Consider the following 20,710-nt stretch of genomic DNA (forward strand, 5'->3'; position numbering starts at 1 on the left):
ATCTTGGCCCGGTGGATGTCAACGCTGGTGTAGTGAAGGTCATCAGACTGGTCTCTTTTCTCAGAGGTCACACCAGCGCTGGAGATGTTGCCATAAGTGGGGTTGGAGTTTCCCTGACAGGGAAAGACACAAGCGACATGATTAGTGGAAATAGTCTACGAGGCAACACTAAACAACCTTCACCATCTATCATAGAAGACTCACCTGTTCATTGTCTGATTTGTCTTTTGTGTCAGAGATGAATTTGGGGGCCTTCTTTCTGTTTTGCGGATGAATAAACAATCTCGTTAATAACCAACCTTGAGGAGCCTATTGTCAATATATCAATATGACAACATCGCATCTATCGTAGGTTCAGTAGCTACGGCTGTGTTAATAATGGAGACTTCCAGTTGTAGATTTCACAAGGACTGTCACACTAAAGAATCTGACACTTTTAAGCACTTGTACATTGCAATGAAGGGGACTGAATTTTACTGTTTTATCATCGTTAAAAGTTCCATAGATAAATCTTAACTACATGGAAAATGCCAGCCATGTGACACAGACCCTACGAACGCTTGGACTCTAGTATACACGATTATATATTCTTTGGGCGGTGACCCTCGCTCACTGTGTGAGATCAGATGTCATCTCTGGAATTTGTCACCTTAGAAAACTGACAGTATTTACTGAACAGTTTGGCTTAGAAACTTTCTCAGTATCATTCAGTAGATACTGTCATTTTTCAGGGATTCAGTTACTGAGAAAGGGAATATAGTCAAATACGGGTTGAGATAAGTAGGTGTTAAAAATGTGTAAATACATCTGTCATCAGAAAGACACCCACCCACCTGGACCAGATGAAGCCAGAGAGACAAAGGATGAGAACCAGAATAGCGACTGTGATTCCCACAACCACAGGCATAACTAAGGATTGTTTCTCTAAAAGAAGAATAGATAATAGAAGTGAAATGGAATGATGTAATGAACACAATACAGATTAACATATAGTTGGTAATACGACACATTATTGATATACTAGGTAAAGGATCTCAAATGCAAACACACACGTGTAGATATTATGTGCAACAAGTATAATTACTAGAAATCTGTCAGGTTCAGAAGCACTTTTAATCACTAAGTAGATGTTCACGTGCAGACTATTATGGGGCGTTGCTGCCAGTGGTGGAAAACAAAGTGTCAGAATAAACAAAATCTCCACAGATTGGAATACAATTACAATGGGTCTGAAACATATGAAGTAATGGTATTCACGTTTTGATATAACAGACATTTACAGTTGAACTGGATGCGTGAACTGGATAACAGTTTGGAGGTGGCTTGGTGATGTTCACACTGTCTCATTAGTGCCAGTGTTAGAGACAGGTGCTGGATGCTGAGCTTTACATTACAGGGGAAGAAACCCTTCAGTTGGCAGGATTTTGCTTGCCTGACACTTCGCCTGATGGGGGATAATTTGCTAAAGTCCAATCTGCAAAACTTCTTGTTAGTTACTCTCTGAAGGGTCTTATGCAGCTGGGCATTGAAGGGGATTCATGGATCATATTCTGCAAGATGCCCATGTTTCTCCAACCTGGATTCAAATCGAATTGCTTGACCTAATTCCTAATTGTACCTTTTTTATGGCCTCACTATAAAGGGATCTGTGCCTGCTCTTGGGCTGTTCCTCTATTGCAGAGTGGAGTGCCCTGTGAGTTTGTGATACATACATACTGTACTGAAATGGAGTGGTATACTTACTCAAAACCACAAGACGAACAAAAGCTGAATTTTTGTTTCCAATATCATTCGCTGCCTCACAGTAATATTCTCCACTCTCCTCAGATCTGATGTTAGTGATGCTGTAACTCTGTCCTGATGCTTTTGGTGAGGTTACATTCTTCTTGTACCAGGTGTATTTGTCCACAGGTGGGTTGGCATCACTGCTGCAGGTCAGAGTCACTGAACTGCCCTCCACTATTTCACCAGAGGGACTGACTGACACTGAGGGGTTCTTTGGAGCATCTGGTGGACAAAAGGTAACGACAACTGTGTTTTTAAGCTGTATTTTACATGAGGAAAGACAGGAATTATGACTGTAATACATTAAATGTTCCAGGACTTGCTGGGCTGTAATCCTTCGAGCCATCTTACAGGAACAAAAGTTTTCTTCGTTGTTGTTCTAAAAAATACTTTGTAGGAATGAAAGCGAAGTAAAAACTCTTTGTTGATACTCTCTCGACTGATGCGTTTGGTACATAGAAGCCACTTGGAATGGACGTTCGCGTCTTAGATTCGGGGGAATGCCAGTTTGAGTTGCTATTGAATGCCAGGTGTCATATGACATAGTACACACATGGTTTGTGATTGGTCAACAAAAATGTGACTTCTAAACAGCGGATACAACTAGGCTCAATTGCATGACGTGTGTAATGGCTGCCATTTTATGTGCAACTTTGCGGTCATCTTACGAAGGCTGTGATACACGCAGGAAAACAAACCTTACATCAATCGCTTTATTGGAATGCAGCACTCGGGAAAGAAAACAGAAAGTTAATAGCTATAACCATTCGGAATCTATGAATAGAAATATACACTATGCAATTTCACCGCGGATCCGTTGATTGAGACTGTTAAGCAGTATTTTACGTGAGGAAAGACTGGAATTATGAAAGTAATGTATGAATTATAAAAGTAAATGTGTCCATTTGTCTATTGTAAAGAGCAGATGTAGCAGATATTTACTTACATTGAACATCCACAGAGACAGAAGAAGAGTTGAGACGTCCATATATATTCTGAGCCTCACAGTAATATTCTCCACTGTCCTCAGATGTGATGTTAGTGATGCTGTAACTCTGTCCTGATGCTTTTGGTGAGGTTACATTCTTCTTGTACCAGATGTAGGTGGGGTTGTCAGTCAGAGGACAGGATGTGATACAGGTCAGGGTTACATTCTGTCCCTCAGTCACTGTAGCAGGAGTCACATCCACCTGTAGACCTGAATTGAAGATTAAACACTCAGTGTATCATTAACTAATGATTTAAAGCTGGAATCCATAGCTGTTTAGGAAAATGTTGCATCAAACAACAAAGATTTATTTTATACTCTGACAGAATAATTACATGCAACACAGAAAAGCTGAGTGTTTAACAAAGAAGAAAATGTATGTCTAAAGCCATTGTAATGACAGACATTTATCTGAGCAGTAAGTGTTTGTTTGAAAAAAATGAAGAAAAACAGAAGTAATTCAATTTGGTAATTTTTTCTGTGCATTCTTTCAAGCCCTTTGCAGGATTTGCCATAATTCAACTTTTTATATTGGCTTATTTTTTTATTGTGTTAATAAAAATTATCTGAGGTGTCCAATCTAGTACTGTATGTCCGCTCCAAGTAAGTCTTAACTGTGTTTGCTTCTGGTCGTTGTTGTTATGAAAGGTAACACCACCGTACTTCACAGAAGGCAGCAGACAGGCATCAGAGTGCATCTTGACAACTCTACTTATGCTTTTCCACACAAATCCTTTCTATGTAGTACAACGTGTATATATTTTCACTCTGCATTTGAGACCTCTGGTCTTTGAAGTCATATAAATAATTTATAATGTATTGTGATCCTAGCAACTCCTCAGATCCAAAGTATACCAACTCTTCTGTGAAACAAGGTGGATGTAGTATATGTTGGGCCACAAGTGGAGCTGACTTGGTGTTCTGTTTTTATAATGGTACCACTGAGGACAGCAACCAGGTGAATTCTGAAGTACAGAAACAAATTCCCTGCTCTGGTTCAATCAAATGCCTGAAAACATGTTGGTTATCCAACTTGCAGCAGGTCAGTGACTCCAGACACACTGATCAAACTGCCAAGGAACATACCCAGTACAGGCCTAGCAGAACATCACCAGGGAAGATACCCAGATATATGGGAATCAACTAAAACTACTAATTTCTCAAATTATGCATGTTTTTTCCCTTACCGCATAAGCGGAGCCGGCCAAGAAGAGCAAATGTCTCTTACTGAGTGAGTGACTGACTGCCCATTGTTTAATACAGTAGTGTAGTGTTTATAGACGAGAACTGCCATGTAGACCAAACAAATGAGGCATTAGGAATTGTTCAGGATTGACTAAAACTTCACAGGCTACAAGTTACATTATGCTACATTATAGCAAGCCTAAAATAAAACTGTACTGTTATATTGCGATGACACCCAGATATATTGGACCTATATGGGACAACCTCAACTTCACATTTCTCAAATTGTACGTTTTATACTGTCATAAAGTACTGTAAAGTGAATTTCTTTGCACATCTTCATCATGGTATTTTGGAGGTTACAAAGTCAACAAAAATTTAATGCAATGTTGTAGAATTTCATGAAATAACATTGAATTATATAGCTCATCACTATACCTGTGACATTCAGTTTGACTCCAGGTTGGCCAATCCATCTCTGTCCAGACTGATCTGTTGTAATTCGGAACCTGTAGACTTTTGAGTCACTCTCTCTCAGGTCTGTGATTATCAGGGTGTGGTTATTATTCGTTTTGTTACGGTACGTCACACGACCTGTGTAGTCTGGGTCAACAGTCAGGTCCAAACGACTCCCATCAGCACCATTTCTAGTGAACCAGAAAGTCGATGTCACTGTACGATGCATGGGAAACGTGTAAGAGCAGGACATCTCCACTGTTGACCCTTTTAAGACACAGATATTCTCAGTGGCATAGGTAGCACTCCATCCACACTGACCCGGTACCACTGAAACACAGTTAAACCAAACAAGGGGAATATAATTTACACTACATTTACATTTCAGTTATTTTGCAGACCTGAGCAATTAGAGTTATGTGCCTTGGAAACTACAAAATATATTTCTTTACACAATGTCGGCTCTGAAAGTATATTAAACCAGTTACTGGTTTCCCTTTCCCCTAAGGCGCTATTTACACAACAATTGTTGTACTGAGTTATAAATGTGTAACAGTCGGGTTGCTACTGTTCTATGTCCAGTGCATTTAAGTTCTAGTCTGTTTCTATGTTCTGTTGTCTCTATCCCTTGTGTTCATTGCTTTCACCTGTTTTCTTAGTCCTCTCATCTGTGGCCCATTTTCCCCTGATCACTTCCTTATTTAGTCTCCCCAGTTCCTTGTCCCTTTGATCGGTCGTTGTCTTTAATGTTGAGTTCCTGTCAAGCTTTGTCTAGTCTTGTGTTTCAGTATGTTTTGGGAATTGGAAATCGTTATCATTGTACTCTGCATTTGTGTTTCATCTCTGCAACATGGCAAGCCCATGAAAGAATGGTCGCTGGTGTTTATCTCCATGCCGACCAGGTGATAAATCTCTGTTTCTTTGTCTCTGAGCATGACAGTTAACCCTCATTTTCCCCAGGTTTTTGAAAATAAATGTGCTACTTACCTGGTAGTAAAAATGCAACAGATACAAAAAATTAGGGCAAGGCACTACGTGAACATATTATTGCCATGTTTTGTGAGTGCTAGACTTGTATTCACATAACATTTTTATGTAATTTTATGACATTGTTGTCATTAGAGTTGTTGTAGTGTGATTAGGCCCTAAGAGTATTGTTTGTCCACACGTTGATGCCCCATTTGTATCTCAAAACACAGGGGGTGCAGAAAGTGGGGTTAAATAAATGACTAGAACTAAATTATTTGGTAATCTAAAAAAAAGGGTTTAAGATGCCATCTTGTACAATTTATACTGAGAATGTATTTGTTGTTTATTATAATGTTGCAGCCTTCGAGTGGTGCTCTGAATGTTGCAATTATATATGGCTACCAACCATATAACTGGTGACTTTTGGGTGATGCACATCTACAACCTTCTACAAAGTCAAACATCTAAAGGCAAAGTCAAATTTTCCATGGATATTCTGTCTTTTCCTGATATACTTCAGGAGTAAATAAGTAAACAATTTATTTTCATATATATTTATTTATTTTTGTGTTAAATTTAAAGATTGGAATTGTTTTTAAATACTATTGATTGATCTGTTTCATATGGTTTGTTTATGTTTGGATTATTTTGATTATGTGTATTTATGAATGTCTTTTTGTTCAGAGAGGTGTTTTTCTTATTTAATCCTAGAAATTGGCTGGAGGGTGGGGGGGTAGCCTTAGTGAAAACAATAACTACCCATAAAAACCACACCAGAATAACTGACATTACATTCAATTATCCTTTAAGATTAATATCACAATTAAAAGATATGAATGAGTCCATACCTGCCACATACAGGAGTGTAAACACCAACACATGTACTGCTGTTGTCAAGGCCATTGATGCATCTTCCTCTCTGCAGGCTTGGAGACATAAACTCACTGTAGTCATGAGTTAACATTCTTATGAAATATAATAATGAAAAATGAATGTTGTACGAAAAGAAAGTATGTCATAACAGGATAGTTGTAATAAAAATAAAACTGAATACTCCACAGCACTTTTTGTGAATAATGGTATCCTGAATATACATGTAATTTGCATTTGCATTACTGTTGAGAAGGGCAGGGTCTCAAACCCGCAAACTTTGGCTCTGGTCTCTACCCACTGCAAGTAGAGCCATTAAAATACAACTGGTCCCTCACAGAGACAGAGAAGCCTCTGATGGCTTCTGGGCATATCCCACTCCTGACACCAACTTGGCATTTGGCAGGGCAGAGACTCAAACCCACAACCTTCAGCTCCACATCTGGGCAAACTACCAATTGCTCCAAATAGGGATATTCCGTAATACTTAACTTACTCAAAATGGTATGTAATCAATGTCAGCTTTATTTAAGTATTATTAGATGTGCTTACTGAAGGCGAGGTACCACTCAAGGAATGGTTCCTACTTGTTATTCTCCTGCTGGTCTGACCTGTAGGAGATCCCAGTACCACTCAAGACAGTGGTAGATGTGTGGTTGATGCTGTTATTAATGTTCAGACCTGAAGCTCCCATCATATGATCATTTAATATAATCAAATTTATAAAAAAAAAATTATGACATTATAATACAGCAGCATGAAGGTGTATTTCACAATTCACATCAGACCAACAATTACAGTGTGCTGACTTGCCAAAAATTTTACCTCCACCATTCAGAATAACTGCCAGACGATTAAGATCAATTTTAAAAATGTTTTCTAAACTATTTAAGAATATTTCCATGGGCAAACTAATTGGATTACGCTCCTAAAACATACTATTTTTTACTTATAGGTTTGAACATGTAGGAATGGTGGAACTAAAGTAATGAAATACCCTCCAAATGATGTCTTATGATGAATTAAACATTCAAGAATATTCAGAAGTGGATCCAAGTGCAACAGTCTGAGACATTGCATCACATGTGGGCGTTTCATTTTGACCAAGGAACTATGACACCACAGAACTGGATGTGAAATTAGGGTTTACATTACAGACTAAAATCTCAACATTAAAAATAATACCCCAAGCTAAGCAAATATCTGTCATCCTCCATTTCCAGGAAGGTGTACAAACATTTTCATGCAAACTAATAATACCCTGTAGCATAGGGTTAAAATTGTATTTACTTTTGCATATTTAATTTAGGTTTGCTTTTCTAATTTCATCCATCTATGTGTCTTCTTTTTTAGAATTCATTTAGTTTTCATGATGATGGGATCAGCAAAGTGATTTGCTCAAACACACACACTCATGAACACATACAAATAAAAACAAATAGCAACTGTATTCAGAAAGTGTCCCAGAGAGGACTGCTGATTCCCTTTGTATTTGACTTGCATAATAGATAATACATAATGAAAATCGATATTTGAAGATATTGTCTTTTATCAGACTTACCAAATGAAGAGAAGAAGTCTTGTACATGGAACCAAACTTCCTAGTAGTCAATGGAGACTGACGGGATTGTTTTCTGTCATAGACAGAATTCTGTCATAGAGTACATTTAAAGTACTCAGGGCAGAAGCTGATTTAGAATTTACATTTGCTTCCTCTTTAGGCCATTAACATGACCCCTTGCCAGACCAGCAAATCACAAATTGGGACATGACTGTGCAAGATATTGCCCAAAAGACCGCATTCCTAGTTCTGTTTTTTTATTTGAGGAGTTGATTTCCATTTTGTGGCAAATGTCTAAGTATATTCTATTAATAATCTATTTCTGTTTTCATGCACTGTTCACTCTGTTGTCTTTAACATTCTACATGTTCTGACCTTAACCTTTTTCATTCAGATATTTGTTCTGGGTGCAAAGATTGATACAATAGAGGTCCATAAATACCCCACATTCTGAACTAGACTCAATCCCAGAACATTCACTTCATCAGTGAATGGATTAATGTGTCCAAACATTTGACTGGTACTATATATATATATATTATATATTAATTCTACGTGGCATTGATTCAACAAGGTGCTGAAAGCATTCTTTAGAAATGTTGGCCCATATTGATAGGATAGCATCTTGCAGGTGATGGAGATTTGTGGGATGAACATCCAGGGCACGAAGCTCCCGTTCCACCACATCCCAAAGATGCTCTATTGGGTTGAGATCTGGTGACGGTGGTCATAAAAGGATGGACATGGTCAGAAACAATGCTCAGGTAGGCCGTGGCATTTAATTGATGCCCAATTGGCACTAAGGGGCCTAAAGTGTGCCAAGAAAACATACCCCACACCATTACACCACCACCACCAGCCTGCACAGTGGTAACAAGGCATGATGGATCCATGTTCTCATTCTGTTTACGCCAAATTCTGACTCTACCATCTGAATGTCTCAACAGAAATCGAGACTCAACAGACCAGGCAACATTCTTCCAGTCTTCAACTGTCCAATTTTGGTGAGCTCTTGCAAATTGTAGCCTCTTTTTCTTATTTGTAGTGGAGATGAGTGGTACCCGGTGGGGTCTTCTGCTGTTGTAGCCCATCCGCCTCAAGGTTGTGCGTGTTGTGGCTTCACAAATCTTTTGCTGCATACCTCGGTTGTAACAAGTGGTTATTTCAGTCAAAGTTGCTCTTCTATCAGCTTGAATCAGTCGGCCCATTCTCCTCTGAACTCTAGCATCAACAAGGCATTTTCGCCCACAGAACTGCCACATACTGGATGTTTTTCCCTTTTCACACCATTCTTTGTAAACCCTAGAAATGGTTGTGCGTGAAAATCCCAGTAACTGAGTTCAAAATTGCTTAAATCACCTTTCTTTCCCATTCTGACATTCAGTTTGGAGTTCAGGAGATTGTCTTGACCAGGACCACACCCCTAAATGCATTGAAGCAACTGCCATGTGATTGGTTGATTAGATAATTGCATTATTGAGAAATTGAACAGCTGCTCAAAAAATTTAAGGGAACTTGTAATCATCACAGTATAACACCAAGTCAAAGTTAAACTTCAGAGATATCAATCTGTCCAAGAAGCATAAGCGATTGTGAATCTATGTCACCTGTTTTGAAAAACTATGCACTGGAGAGGCAACAAACTGTTCCAAAAATAATAATAATAATAATTAACTTCTACTTTATTAATCATTTACAAATGCATTACCTAACAGAGTGTAGTGACATTTGTTCATGTTGACACAGAAAATGTACTTGTGTCATTAGTTAGTGATTATTAATGTATGATAATTCATCACTGTACTTAAGGGGCCACAAAATAATTAACTAATGGTGAAGTATCAGTTATTAAGTGTTTATAGCTACCCATGTGTAATTAGTTAGTGATTATTAAGGTAGGATTATTCATCACTTTCCTTAAGGGGACACAAATAATGAACTAATGGTGAAGTATCAGTTATTAAGGGTTTCTAGCTACCCATATGTAATTAGTTAGTGATTGTTAAGGTAGAATAATTCATCACTTTACTTAACACAAAATAATTACCTAATAGTGAGGTTCCTTTATTAATGCTTTATTCCTGTTCTAAGGTTACTCAGTGGGCCAAAAGAGGATGAACTAATGATTTGGTGTTAGAATACTAGTGATAGCACATAATCCTCCCTTCAAGAATGACAGGATTAACTAAGTGTAGGCTATAAAGACAATTTGTAAAACAACCACTCTGGAAACATGGACATCATGAAGGAAGAGATGAGTAATGTCTTTTCAGTAGAAGTGTAAACAGGCACATTAATCAGTCAATCAAATGTAATTTTGTCAAGCCCCTTTTACATCAGATATTTCACAAAGTTCTTATACAGCAGTAATGTTGTACTTATGTGTAAAACACCTTCATGTTCAGCTAGTGTAGTAAAATCTAGTAAAAGGATTAGACAATTGCAAATTACCTTAATGTTAACACAAATATAGCATGGCTGAGCAAGCAAGCAAGGTGCTAACCAAAACGAACAAACACTTGACTGGAGCTAACATACAGCTAACTGGTGCCAGCTAACAGGAACTAGCTAATCGCTAACCCTTAGAGCGCAACAATTGCAAAGTTTCTAAACAATACCATTACAAAATTATATTATATTAATTCTAGGGATAATGTCAGGGGTTTTGTTTTTGAAAATAAAAAGTTCATTCAGTACTGTTTTTTCCAAAGGAAGGCACCACCATAATGGCATTTTACATTCAACATGGGTTTTCTGTCTAGTTCATAGTTATGAAATGACTATGCTTTTCTAACTCTCTACATACACTTTAACAGGCAAGTATCAAAATGTCCATGTAATGTACTATTGTACATTACCGACCTGGAAAACAGGATAAATTATGAGAAAGAAAACATGGCATTTCCTTCAAGAGTTACGAAAACGTGCAGGTGTTTGTTTGGATTGAATTCAGTCCCAGCGCAACTCGATCACGTCTATCTGCCCCCTACTGGCCAACCACAGTAAGTGTCCTTTAATATATGTATATACAGTGGATATAAAAAGTCTATACACCCCTGTTAAAATGCCAGGTTCCCCCAAAGATTTCAGTTTGTTTTTCAAGTGAATTGTTCACGTTATAGTTCACATTTAAGGTGAAACATTTTCTGACATGATTTTTCTTTGTCTCATTCTTTTAAATCACAATAAGCTGGCATTTTAACAGGGGTGTGTAGACTTTTTTATATCCACCGTATATTTCAAACAATACATAGCCCTAAAAGCGACCATACATTTTCTACACCACACCTATTGATGGAATCAGCCACCATGTCTTTTCAAGAGTACTGACATACCAACAAAACAACATACCAACACTCTCACAGGACAGGGGTTCACATCAACAAAGAAAAAAATACATTTAAGAAGATTTACTTACAGAGTATAAGGAAGAGTAGCACTGTATGTTGACGAAACAGAAACTGGGACATTTTATGTCTCTGGCTGACAAAACTTAGTGACCATAGAGTTGGATAGAGGGAATTCTTGGAACAAAGCCTGCTTTAGCCATGTTATAACGATTTTGTGATGCTGTGGTGTGAACTAAAACAGGTTAGCGGCTTACTGACTGACTGAAATGGGAAGATATCATGCCACTTCATTTCCAGATGATGGCAGCAAAGGCCCAACAAAAAGTTTATTTATTTCAGTAATTCCATTCAAAAAGTGAAACTTGTATAATGTATACATTAATTCCACACAGACTGATATATTTCAAGTGTTTTTCTCTTAATCTTGATGATTATAACTGACAACTAATGAAAACCCCAAATTCAGTATCTCAGAAAATTTGAATATTGAGAAAAAGGTTCAATATTGAAGACACCTGGTGTGACACTCTAATCAGCTAATTAACTCAAAACACCTGCAAAGGCCTTTAAATGATCTCTCAGTCTAGTTCTGTAGGCAACACAATCATGGGGAAGACTGCTGACTTGACAGCTGTCCAAAAGACGACCATTGACATCTTGCACAAGGAGGGCAAGACACAAAAGGTCATTACTAAAGAGGCTGGCTGTTCACAGAGCTCTGTGTCCAAGCACATTAATAGAGAGGCGAAGGGAAGGAAAAGATGTGGTAGAAAAAAAGTGTACAAACAATAGGGATAACCGCACCCTGGAGAGGATTGTGAAACAAAACCCATTCAAAAATGTGGGGGAGATTCACAAAGAGTGGACTGCAGCTGGAGTCAGTGCTTCAAGAACCACCACGCACAGACATATGCAAGACATGGGTTTCGGCTGTCGCATTCCTTGTGTCAAGCCACTCTTGAACAAGACACAGCATCAAAAGCGTCTTGCCTGGGCTAAAGACAAAAAGGACTGGACTGCTGATGAGTTATGTTGTCTGATGTACAATTTGCATTTCCTTTGGAAATCAAGGTCCCAGAGTCTGGAGGAAGAGAGGAGAGGCACAGAATCCACGTTGCTTGAAGTCTAGTGTAAAGTTTCCACAGTCAGTGATGGTTTGGGGTTGCCATGTCATTTGCTGGTGTTGGTCCACTGTGTTTTCTGAGGTCCAAGGTCAACGCAGCCGTCTACCAGGAAGTTTTAGAGCCCTTCATGCTTCCTGCTGCTGACCAACTTTATGGAGATGCAGATTTCATTTTCCAACAGGACTTGGCACCTGCACACAGTGCCAAAGCTACCAGTACCTGGTTTAAGGACCATGGGATCCCTCTTCTTAATTGGCCAGCAAACTCGCCTGACCTTAACCCTATAGAAAATCTATGGGGTATTGTGAAGAGGAAGATGCGATATGCCAGACCCAACAATGCAGAAGAGCTGAAGGCCACTATCAGAGCAACCTGGGCTCTCATAACACCTGAGCAGTGCCACAGACTGATCGACTCCATGCCACGCCGCAATGCTGCAGTAATTCAGGCAAAAGGAGCCCCAACTAAGTATTGGGTGCTGTACATGCTCATACTTTTCATGTTCATACTTTTCAGTTGGCCAACATTTCTAAAAAAATTCTAAAAATGTTTTGTGTTGGTCTTAAGTAATGTTCTAATTTTCTGATATACTGAATTTGGGGTTTTCATTAGTTGTCAGTTATAATCATCAAGAATAAGAGAAAAAACACTTGAAATATATCAGTCTGTGTGGAATGAATGTATACATTAAAAATACATTAAAAAGTTTCACTTTTTTAATGGAATTTCTGAAATAAATAAATAAATTCAAAATGAGCAAGTATTTTTCCAAGAACAATAAGATTTCTCAGTTTCAGCATTTGAACTGTTGTCTTTGTGCTTTGTATTTTCAATTAAATATAGGGATAAATGATCATTGATCACTGCACATCATTGCATTCTGTTTATATTAGCATTTTATGCAGGGCCCCAACATTTTTGGAAATGGGGTTGTGATATCAAATGCACTCACACTGGTCTAATTATAGAATGTACATTGAGGGAAATAAATAAATTAAACAAAGTGTACCAGGTGCCATGTCTGTCATGCCCTCCACATCCACCTCCTCCTAGTCCAGGCCACCCCCTCCCTCCCTCCCTCCCTCCCTCCTGTTAGAGTCTGGGTGTGTTTGGCCACCGGCTCCAGACTCCTGTGATCCAGTTCCTGGTTTCCTCTAAATCTCCTCTACTCCTCCTCAAGTCTCCACACCTGTGGTTCATCTCCTCATCAGCTTGCAGTTAAAGACCTTGGTTTCCCGTCTGCTTATCACTAGATGTTCACCACCTGAGATCCACCATATCCTGCCTACCCCTCCCACCAGCCTAGCCCTCACCCCTCCTACCAGCCCAGCCCTCACCCCTCCCACCAGCCTAGCCCTCACCCCTCCTACCAGTCCAGCCCTCACCCCTCCCACCAGCCCAGCCCTCACCCCTCCCACCAGCCCAGCCCTTACCTATTCTACCAGCCCAGCCCTCACCCCTCCCACCAGCCCAGCCCTTACCCATTCTACCAGCCCATCCCTCAACCCTCCTACCAGCCCTCACCCCTCCCACCAGCCCTCAACCATCCTACCAGCCCAGCCCTTACCTATTCTACCTGCCCAGCCCTCAACCCTTCTACCAGCCCTCACCCCTCCGGCCGTGCCTCTGTCCTTCCAACCCAACCTTCATTAAACACCCTTGGGTTTAGTTGCTTGTGTCTGGTGTCGTACTAGTGGTATCTCCCGTAACAGTACGATCTAGCCCTAAGCCGTGGACCCCCCCCCCCAGATTTCCTACAATCACAGATTAATAAGCATGGGGTTAATTCAACAATTGACTGTATACTGTACAGATTATTATGATATCAAATGCGCTCACATTGGTCAGATTGAGGAATGCAATGGAGCCCTATAAGTAACATTGCAGAAATTCACAATAAAACAAATATCAAAACAATTTATATTTTCACGTTCTAATGTAACGTTTATTCTCACAGTTTTACAAGCAGTTCCCTCATTCCACCAGTTGACTCTGAGTTCTGTTTACTCTTTAGAACTAATTTGTTGTAGTCAGGAGACAGTCTCAATCATCTCCTGTAAGGTCAGGTGTCACCACAGATTGGCGAAGGGTATGAAGGAGACCGCTACCTCGTTTCCACGAAAAAAAAATTCAAGTAAGTAATCTGGCAAATATTTTGAAGCAGGGACGTTTCACAGACAGTCTTCCATTTAATGAATAGTGATGAAATAGCTTCTCATCTTTTTTCTCTCTCTTTCACTCTTACACTTCTTTTTTCTCTTAAACAAAGATGAAAAGTTTACATGTTTCTAAATGAACTGAATCATGAACAACATTCATGGGAGAGAAAGAGACAGAACAATCAAGCCTTCAAACTTGCTTCCTAATCCTGTCTTCTAGTCTGTCCAGGAGTGAAAGGACTGAAATGTTACAGAGACTAGTAACCAGGCTAGCATGTCCTCCACTAATGGGCTGTTGTTGTGGAAGGAGAAACTAGATCTGTACCTAGAGGAAATATCCCTTAAAAAAACAATATGGTATTTGCATATTTGAACACGGGCATGACTGCTCTTTATTCACTTTCTCTTATCTCTTTCACTTCTTTCTTTTTCTCTCAAACACAGACTTGGTTGTTACCCAACATGAACATGACTTGCTGCTCTCTCCATCCTTTGTATATCATCCCATCATCTCCCTTCATCCTGCAGATAACATAGCAGAGGATGTTGTGTTGTCCACAGTGTTATAGACAGCCACTACAGCAGACAAAGGGCTTCTTTACACAAGAGAAAGAATAATAAATATTAAAGCTTTTAGAAGTCAAATGTACACAAAATTAGAAACGCAACACAAATATAAAAAATCTTACATTTGTGTTCCTACTCAGAAATGCTAGAAAAATAATCTAAATTGTAATTACAATAAGAATTAAATAAATAACAAAATAATAATAACAATAATGATACCAATATCAACTCCATACACATATCGATGGTGTGTTGTGCGTGAGTATTTGTGTACTTCGGTTTGTGTGTGTGTACTTCTGTTTGTGAGTGTGTGCGTATGTGTGCATGTTTATGAGTGTGTGCGTGTATGAGTGTATGTTTGTGAGTGTGTGTGTACTTCTGTTTGTAAGTGTGTGCGCATATGTGTATGTTTGTGTGAGTGTGTGTGTGTGTCGAGTTCATCTTCAGTAATCTCTTTGTTTGGTAACTTCCTGTCTGTATGAGCCTTTAGACCAGCTCGGCCTGTTCCACACCCACCACTTATATGGAGAACAAATCCCTGTCAGTTTACCATTTCAGTTGGCTTTATTTTCTCCTGGATATGTTTTAAATCAAATATAACCTCAGTTCTGGTCACTATTTCATGTGTTCTGGTCCTCTTGGTTCTGGTTTTGTTGTGTTCTGGTCCTCATGGTTCTGGACTTGTTGTGTTCAGGTCCTTTTGGTTCTGGTCTTGATGTGTTCAGGTCCATTTGGTTCTGGTCTTGATGTGTTCAGGGCCTCTTTGTTCTGGTCTTGCTGTGTTCAGGTCTTGTTGTGTTCAGGTCCTCTTGGGTCTGGTCTTGATGTGTTCAGGTCCTCTTGGTTCTGGTCTTGATGTGTTCAGGTCCACTTGGTTCTGGTCTTGATGTGTTCAGGGCCTCTTTGTTCTGGTCTTGATGTGTTCAGGTCCTCTAGGTTCTGGGGATGTTGACTGTGCTGTACAACACAGAGGGTTCCTCCTCAACTCCACATGTCGCCGGTCTAAAGAGAAACAGAAATCAAACTGAATCCATGTCCCAAATGCCACCCTCTTCCCTTAGGGACTCAAATGGAGTGGATTAATAAGGAATAAGGATTTTCAGAAAAATAACATCCTCACATCAAAACCACCTCTTTATGAAAATGTTATAATAGTACTGAATTGGAAACATCAAGTTCACACACATCAACAAGCATCTTTGTTCAAATAGGACTAGGACTTTTGAGACCCATGATGCACTGCAGGTCCTCCTGTCATGTTCACTCATTTCAATCCATTCAATCTAAACTTTGCAAGTCACTCATACAAGCAGAGATCATCAAAGAAGTCAGAAAAGTGATGTTGGTTTCCCTTCAGAGGATTAGTGGATCAATCTTCGGCATAGAGAAACACGCGATTGTGTTCGACTCAGAGTCACGCCTGTGAGCTCAATCAAGGTAGAATTCCATGCTTAACCATTAAGTGGAAAAGGTGTCGTTCATAACACAAACTTAAAACCATCACAACCCATCACTTCATCATTGTTGAAGATTGCGTGGGAGAAATTGTCTTAATGTCCACCTGGAACTAGTGGTCCCTAGGGTCATTTATTTACGGTCTCCTCCAAATAAGAAGCAGTCTGTGAACGTCAGTTTAATATGCTTACTGAGTGGCAGCGCTGGGAGGGTTGAACTTCACGGCGGCGTACTGGACAACCTCATCCTGTTCCTGGGGTTGGGTGTTGCTGTACAGAGGGACGTCCTGCATCTTGGCCCGGTGGATGTCAACGCTGGTGTAGTAAAGGTCATCAGACTGGTCTCTTTTCTCAGAGGTCACACCAACGCTGGAGATGTTGCAGTTTGTAGGGTTGGCATTTCCCTGACAGGGAAAGACACAAGTGACATGATTAGTGGATATAGTCTACAAAGCAACACTAAACAACCTTCACCATCTACCATAGAAGACTCACCTGTTCATTGTCTGATTTGTCTTTTGTGTCAGAGACAGATTTGGGGGCCTTCTTTCTGTTTTCCAGATGAATAAACATGAAGTTAATAACCAACACTCTGGAGTCTATTGACAATACATCAATATGACAACATGCCTTCTGTCGCCGGTTCAGTAGCTATGTCTGTGTTAATAATGGAGACTTCCTGTTGTAGATTTCACAAGGACTGTCACACTAAAGAAACTGACACTTTTAAGCACTTGTGCATTGCATTGAAGGGGACTGGATATCAATGTGTTATCATTTTGAAAAGTTCCATAGATGAATCTTCACGAAATGTTAAAGAAAATGTGAAACGGACCATATGGTTGGTCTGCAGTCTACAAAACTGTGATCCTCGCTCACTGTGTGGGATCAAACGTCATCTATGGAATTTGTCCTTTAAGACAACTGACTGTATGAACTGAAAGTTATGGGTTACAAACTTCCTAACTAACACTCAGAAGATCTTATACTTTTTCAAAGAAAGGATTCAGTTACTGAGAAAGGGAATATGGTCAAATACGGGTCAAGAGACATTGGTGTTAAAATGTTATGAATAAATCTCTCATTGGAAAGACGTCCACTTACCTGAACCAGATGAAGCCAGAGAGACAGAGGATGAGAACCAGAACAGCGACTGTGATTCCCACAACCACAGGCATAACTAAGGATTGTTTCTCTAAAAGAAGAATAGATAATAGAAGTGAAATGGAATGATGTAATGAACACAATACAGATTAACATATAGTTGGTAATACAACACATTATTGACATACTTGGTAAAGGATCTCATAAGCAAAAACACACATGTAGATATTATGTACAACAAGTATAATTATTAGCATGAAATCTGTCAGGATCAGAATAACCTTTAATCACGTAGAAGCACACAATCAAGTAGAAGTAGACATGCAGACTATTATGGGGTGTTGCTGCCAGTGGTGGAAAACAAAGTGTCAGAATAAACAAAATCCACACAGACTTGGAATACAATTACAATGAAACCTATAATGTAATGGGATTCAAGTGTTGATATAACAGACATTTACATTTGATGAACACATTTACAGGTTCAGTATAGTGTAGCATCTAAATGCAGGGAAATACTCGGCGTGGATAAAAGTTTGGAGGTGGTTTGGTGATGTTAACATGGTCTCTTTAGTGTTGGTGTGAGACAGATGGCTGAATGCTGAGCTTCACATCACAGGGGGAGAATCCATTCAGTTGGCAGGACTTTGCCTACCTGCCCCTTTGCCTGTCGGGGGATATTTTGATGAAGTCCAATCTGCAATACATCTAGTTAGGAACTATCTGAAGGGTTTGATGCAGTTGGGCATTGAAGGGGATTCATGGATCATAGTCTGCAAGATGCCTGTCTGTTTCTCCAACCTGGATTCAAACAGGTTTGGAGCACTATTGTGGCCTCACTATAAAGGGATCCTTTGAGTTTATAATATATACATACTGTATATCAAACAAAAACACGAAATGGAGTGATATACTCACTCAAAACCATAAGACAAACAAGATCTGAGCTTTTGTTTCCAATACTGTTCTTTGCCTCACAGTAATATTCTCCACTGTCCTCAGATCTGATGTTAGTGATGCTGTAACTCTGTCCTGATGCTTTTGGTGAGGTTACATTCTTCTTGTACCAGGTGTATTTGTCCACAGGTGGGTTGGCATCACTGCTGCAGGTCAGAGTCACTGAACTGCCCTCCACTATTTCACCAGAGGGACTGACTGATGCTAAGATGTTCTTTGGAGCATCTGGTGAACAAAATGAAATGAAACTGTGTTTTTAAGTAGTGTTTTACATGAGGAAAGTCTGGAATTATGACTGTAATACAATGCAACAATAAATGTGTCAATTTCTCTGTTTCAAGAGCAGATGTAGCAGATATTTACTTACATTGAACATCCACAGAGACAGAAGAAGAGTTGGGACGTCCATATATATTCTGAGCCTTACAGTAATATTCTCCACTGTCCTCAGATGTGATGTTAGTGATGCTGTAACTCTGTCCTGATGCTTTTGGTGAGGTTACATTCTTCTTGTACCAGATGTAGGTGGGGTTGTCAGTCAGAGGACAGGATGTGATACAGGTCAGTGTTACATTCTGTCCCTCAGTCACTGTAGCAGGAGTCACATTCACCTGTAGGCCTGAATTGAATATTAAACACTCAGTGTATCATTAACTAATGGCTTGTAACAATGATTCAAAGCTGGAATCCATAGCTGTGTCCGTACGCTCCAAGTACTGTTCATCTTAACTGTGTTTGCACTGTTTCTGGTCGTTGTTCTAATGAAAAATAACGATTCTTTCCCCCAATCACTTGTTTTCCCAAAGGTACAGCATGATGAATCAAAAGTTGTGATAAATATTTCCCAGCATAATTCCATTTCTTCAGACCAGATCCTCTCACTGTTGCATGAAATGCCCCTGAGACCATGACAGAGATGCCACCCTACTTCACAGAAGCCAGCAGACAGGCATCAGAATGCTACTTGACAACTCTACTTCTGACATACTGGTGTCTTAAGGAGTCTAAAATGTCAAACTCGGACTCATCGCTTCACCAGACTTCCTGCCACCAGTTTTCACTGCATGTTTCACGGTTGTACCAGGATTTTGTGACATCGACACAAATTCCGCTTTAGAAAATCATGACATGCACACATAAAAGGCCCTTTTAATTGTGTGTAGGACATGAGTTTCTCCCTATGGTGAACCTTGTACCAGAGGCAACCACTTTCTAAGTACATGAGATGATTTGTCTGCAGGAGTCAGAGCGGAATAATTATTTGTTAGTTAATTCTTCTGTTACCTCACACGTAGTCTATACTGAGACCATCTTTATGCACCCTGAAATGTATTCCCATCCCTTCCCAGATCAAACGTGTTCCAAATAAATATCTAGCAGCATTTGTTGAAACTGGCTACAGTAAATGCAGGATCAGTAGCTGGTGTATGGTATTAAATCCAGTACTGACTGGAGTTCACTAAATAACACAAACAACACATCAAATACTAGACATGTCTGTTCAGCTGTACATCAGCCCTGATTGGTTGTTGGGTTGTCTTTGGTTGTCAGTTCATCTTAGATGGCTGCTCACAGTCATACATTGCTGAAGCATAGACCATTTTAACACGGTTAATAGGCACTAGTATAAGTAGTATATTTGTGTAATATTGTACATTCTGCATGTGTCAGTAACACTTGTACAAGTAATGTGTCTTTATTTGATCTACATGTGTTTATGGTGCAATAAACCAAGTGGAGAATCTGTTTAAAAAAAGGCTTCCAAAATGTTTATTTTACATTTAATCGATTGTCTCAATTTGCCCTAAAAAAAAGGCAGATTGCAGTTCATTAGCATTTGGAAAGTGATACATACGGGTTAGAGAACCATGAAGAGAAGTTACAAACAGCCTGACCACAGAGAATTTACCTCAAGACGCAAACCACCGGTAAACCTCAAGAACAAAACAGAGTTAAAGTTTGAATTCTGAAGTACAGAAACATTTTCCCTACTCTGATCCAATCAAATGCATGAAAACATGTTGGTGATTCAGCTTGCAGCAGGTCAGCGACTCCAAACACACTGATTAAACAACCACAGAGTTTTTCAGGGCTAAAAGACCGGACAAGTCACCAGATCTGAATCCAACTGAAAATACTGAAAAGACAAGACTGAAACCAACAGAAACTGAAGATGTCTAC

The 20,710-nt window shown here is 39.4% G+C and overlaps 1 protein-coding gene across 1 annotated transcript; it reads right to left on the reverse strand.

Moving 5' to 3' along the window:
* Window positions 1-909: 909 nt before the first annotated feature.
* On the reverse strand, window positions 910-6,933 carry LOC114839872 (neuronal growth regulator 1-like). The gene is made up of 5 exons (XM_034294481.1): window positions 6,232-6,933; window positions 4,397-4,744; window positions 2,732-2,983; window positions 1,982-2,007; window positions 910-924 (listed from the first exon to the last, which is right to left on the reverse strand). Exons 1-5 carry the CDS (start codon window positions 6,335-6,337, stop codon window positions 910-912), a joined length of 747 nt encoding a protein of 248 aa, XP_034150372.1. The 5' UTR covers window positions 6,338-6,933.
* Between the last annotated feature and the right edge of the window lie 13,777 nt (window positions 6,934-20,710).

This window comes from Esox lucius, chromosome 9 (genome assembly GCF_011004845.1).
Source record: "Esox lucius isolate fEsoLuc1 chromosome 9, fEsoLuc1.pri, whole genome shotgun sequence".
NCBI lineage: Eukaryota > Metazoa > Chordata > Actinopteri > Esociformes > Esocidae > Esox > Esox lucius.

Bases quoted from the DNA above. Each gene is read 5' to 3' on its own strand.
- LOC114839872 (XM_034294481.1), bottom strand. From the start codon at position 6,337: ATGACTACAGTGAGTTTATGTCTCCAAGCCTGCAGAGAGGAAGATGCA. The intron at 4,745-6,231 runs GTATGGACTCAT...ACTGTGTTTCAG, and splicing joins TACACTCCTGTATGTGGCAG to TGGTACCGGGTCAGTGTGGA. The intron at 2,984-4,396 runs GTATAGTGATGA...TCTTCAATTCAG, and splicing joins AGTCAAACTGAATGTCACAG to GTCTACAGGTGGATGTGACT.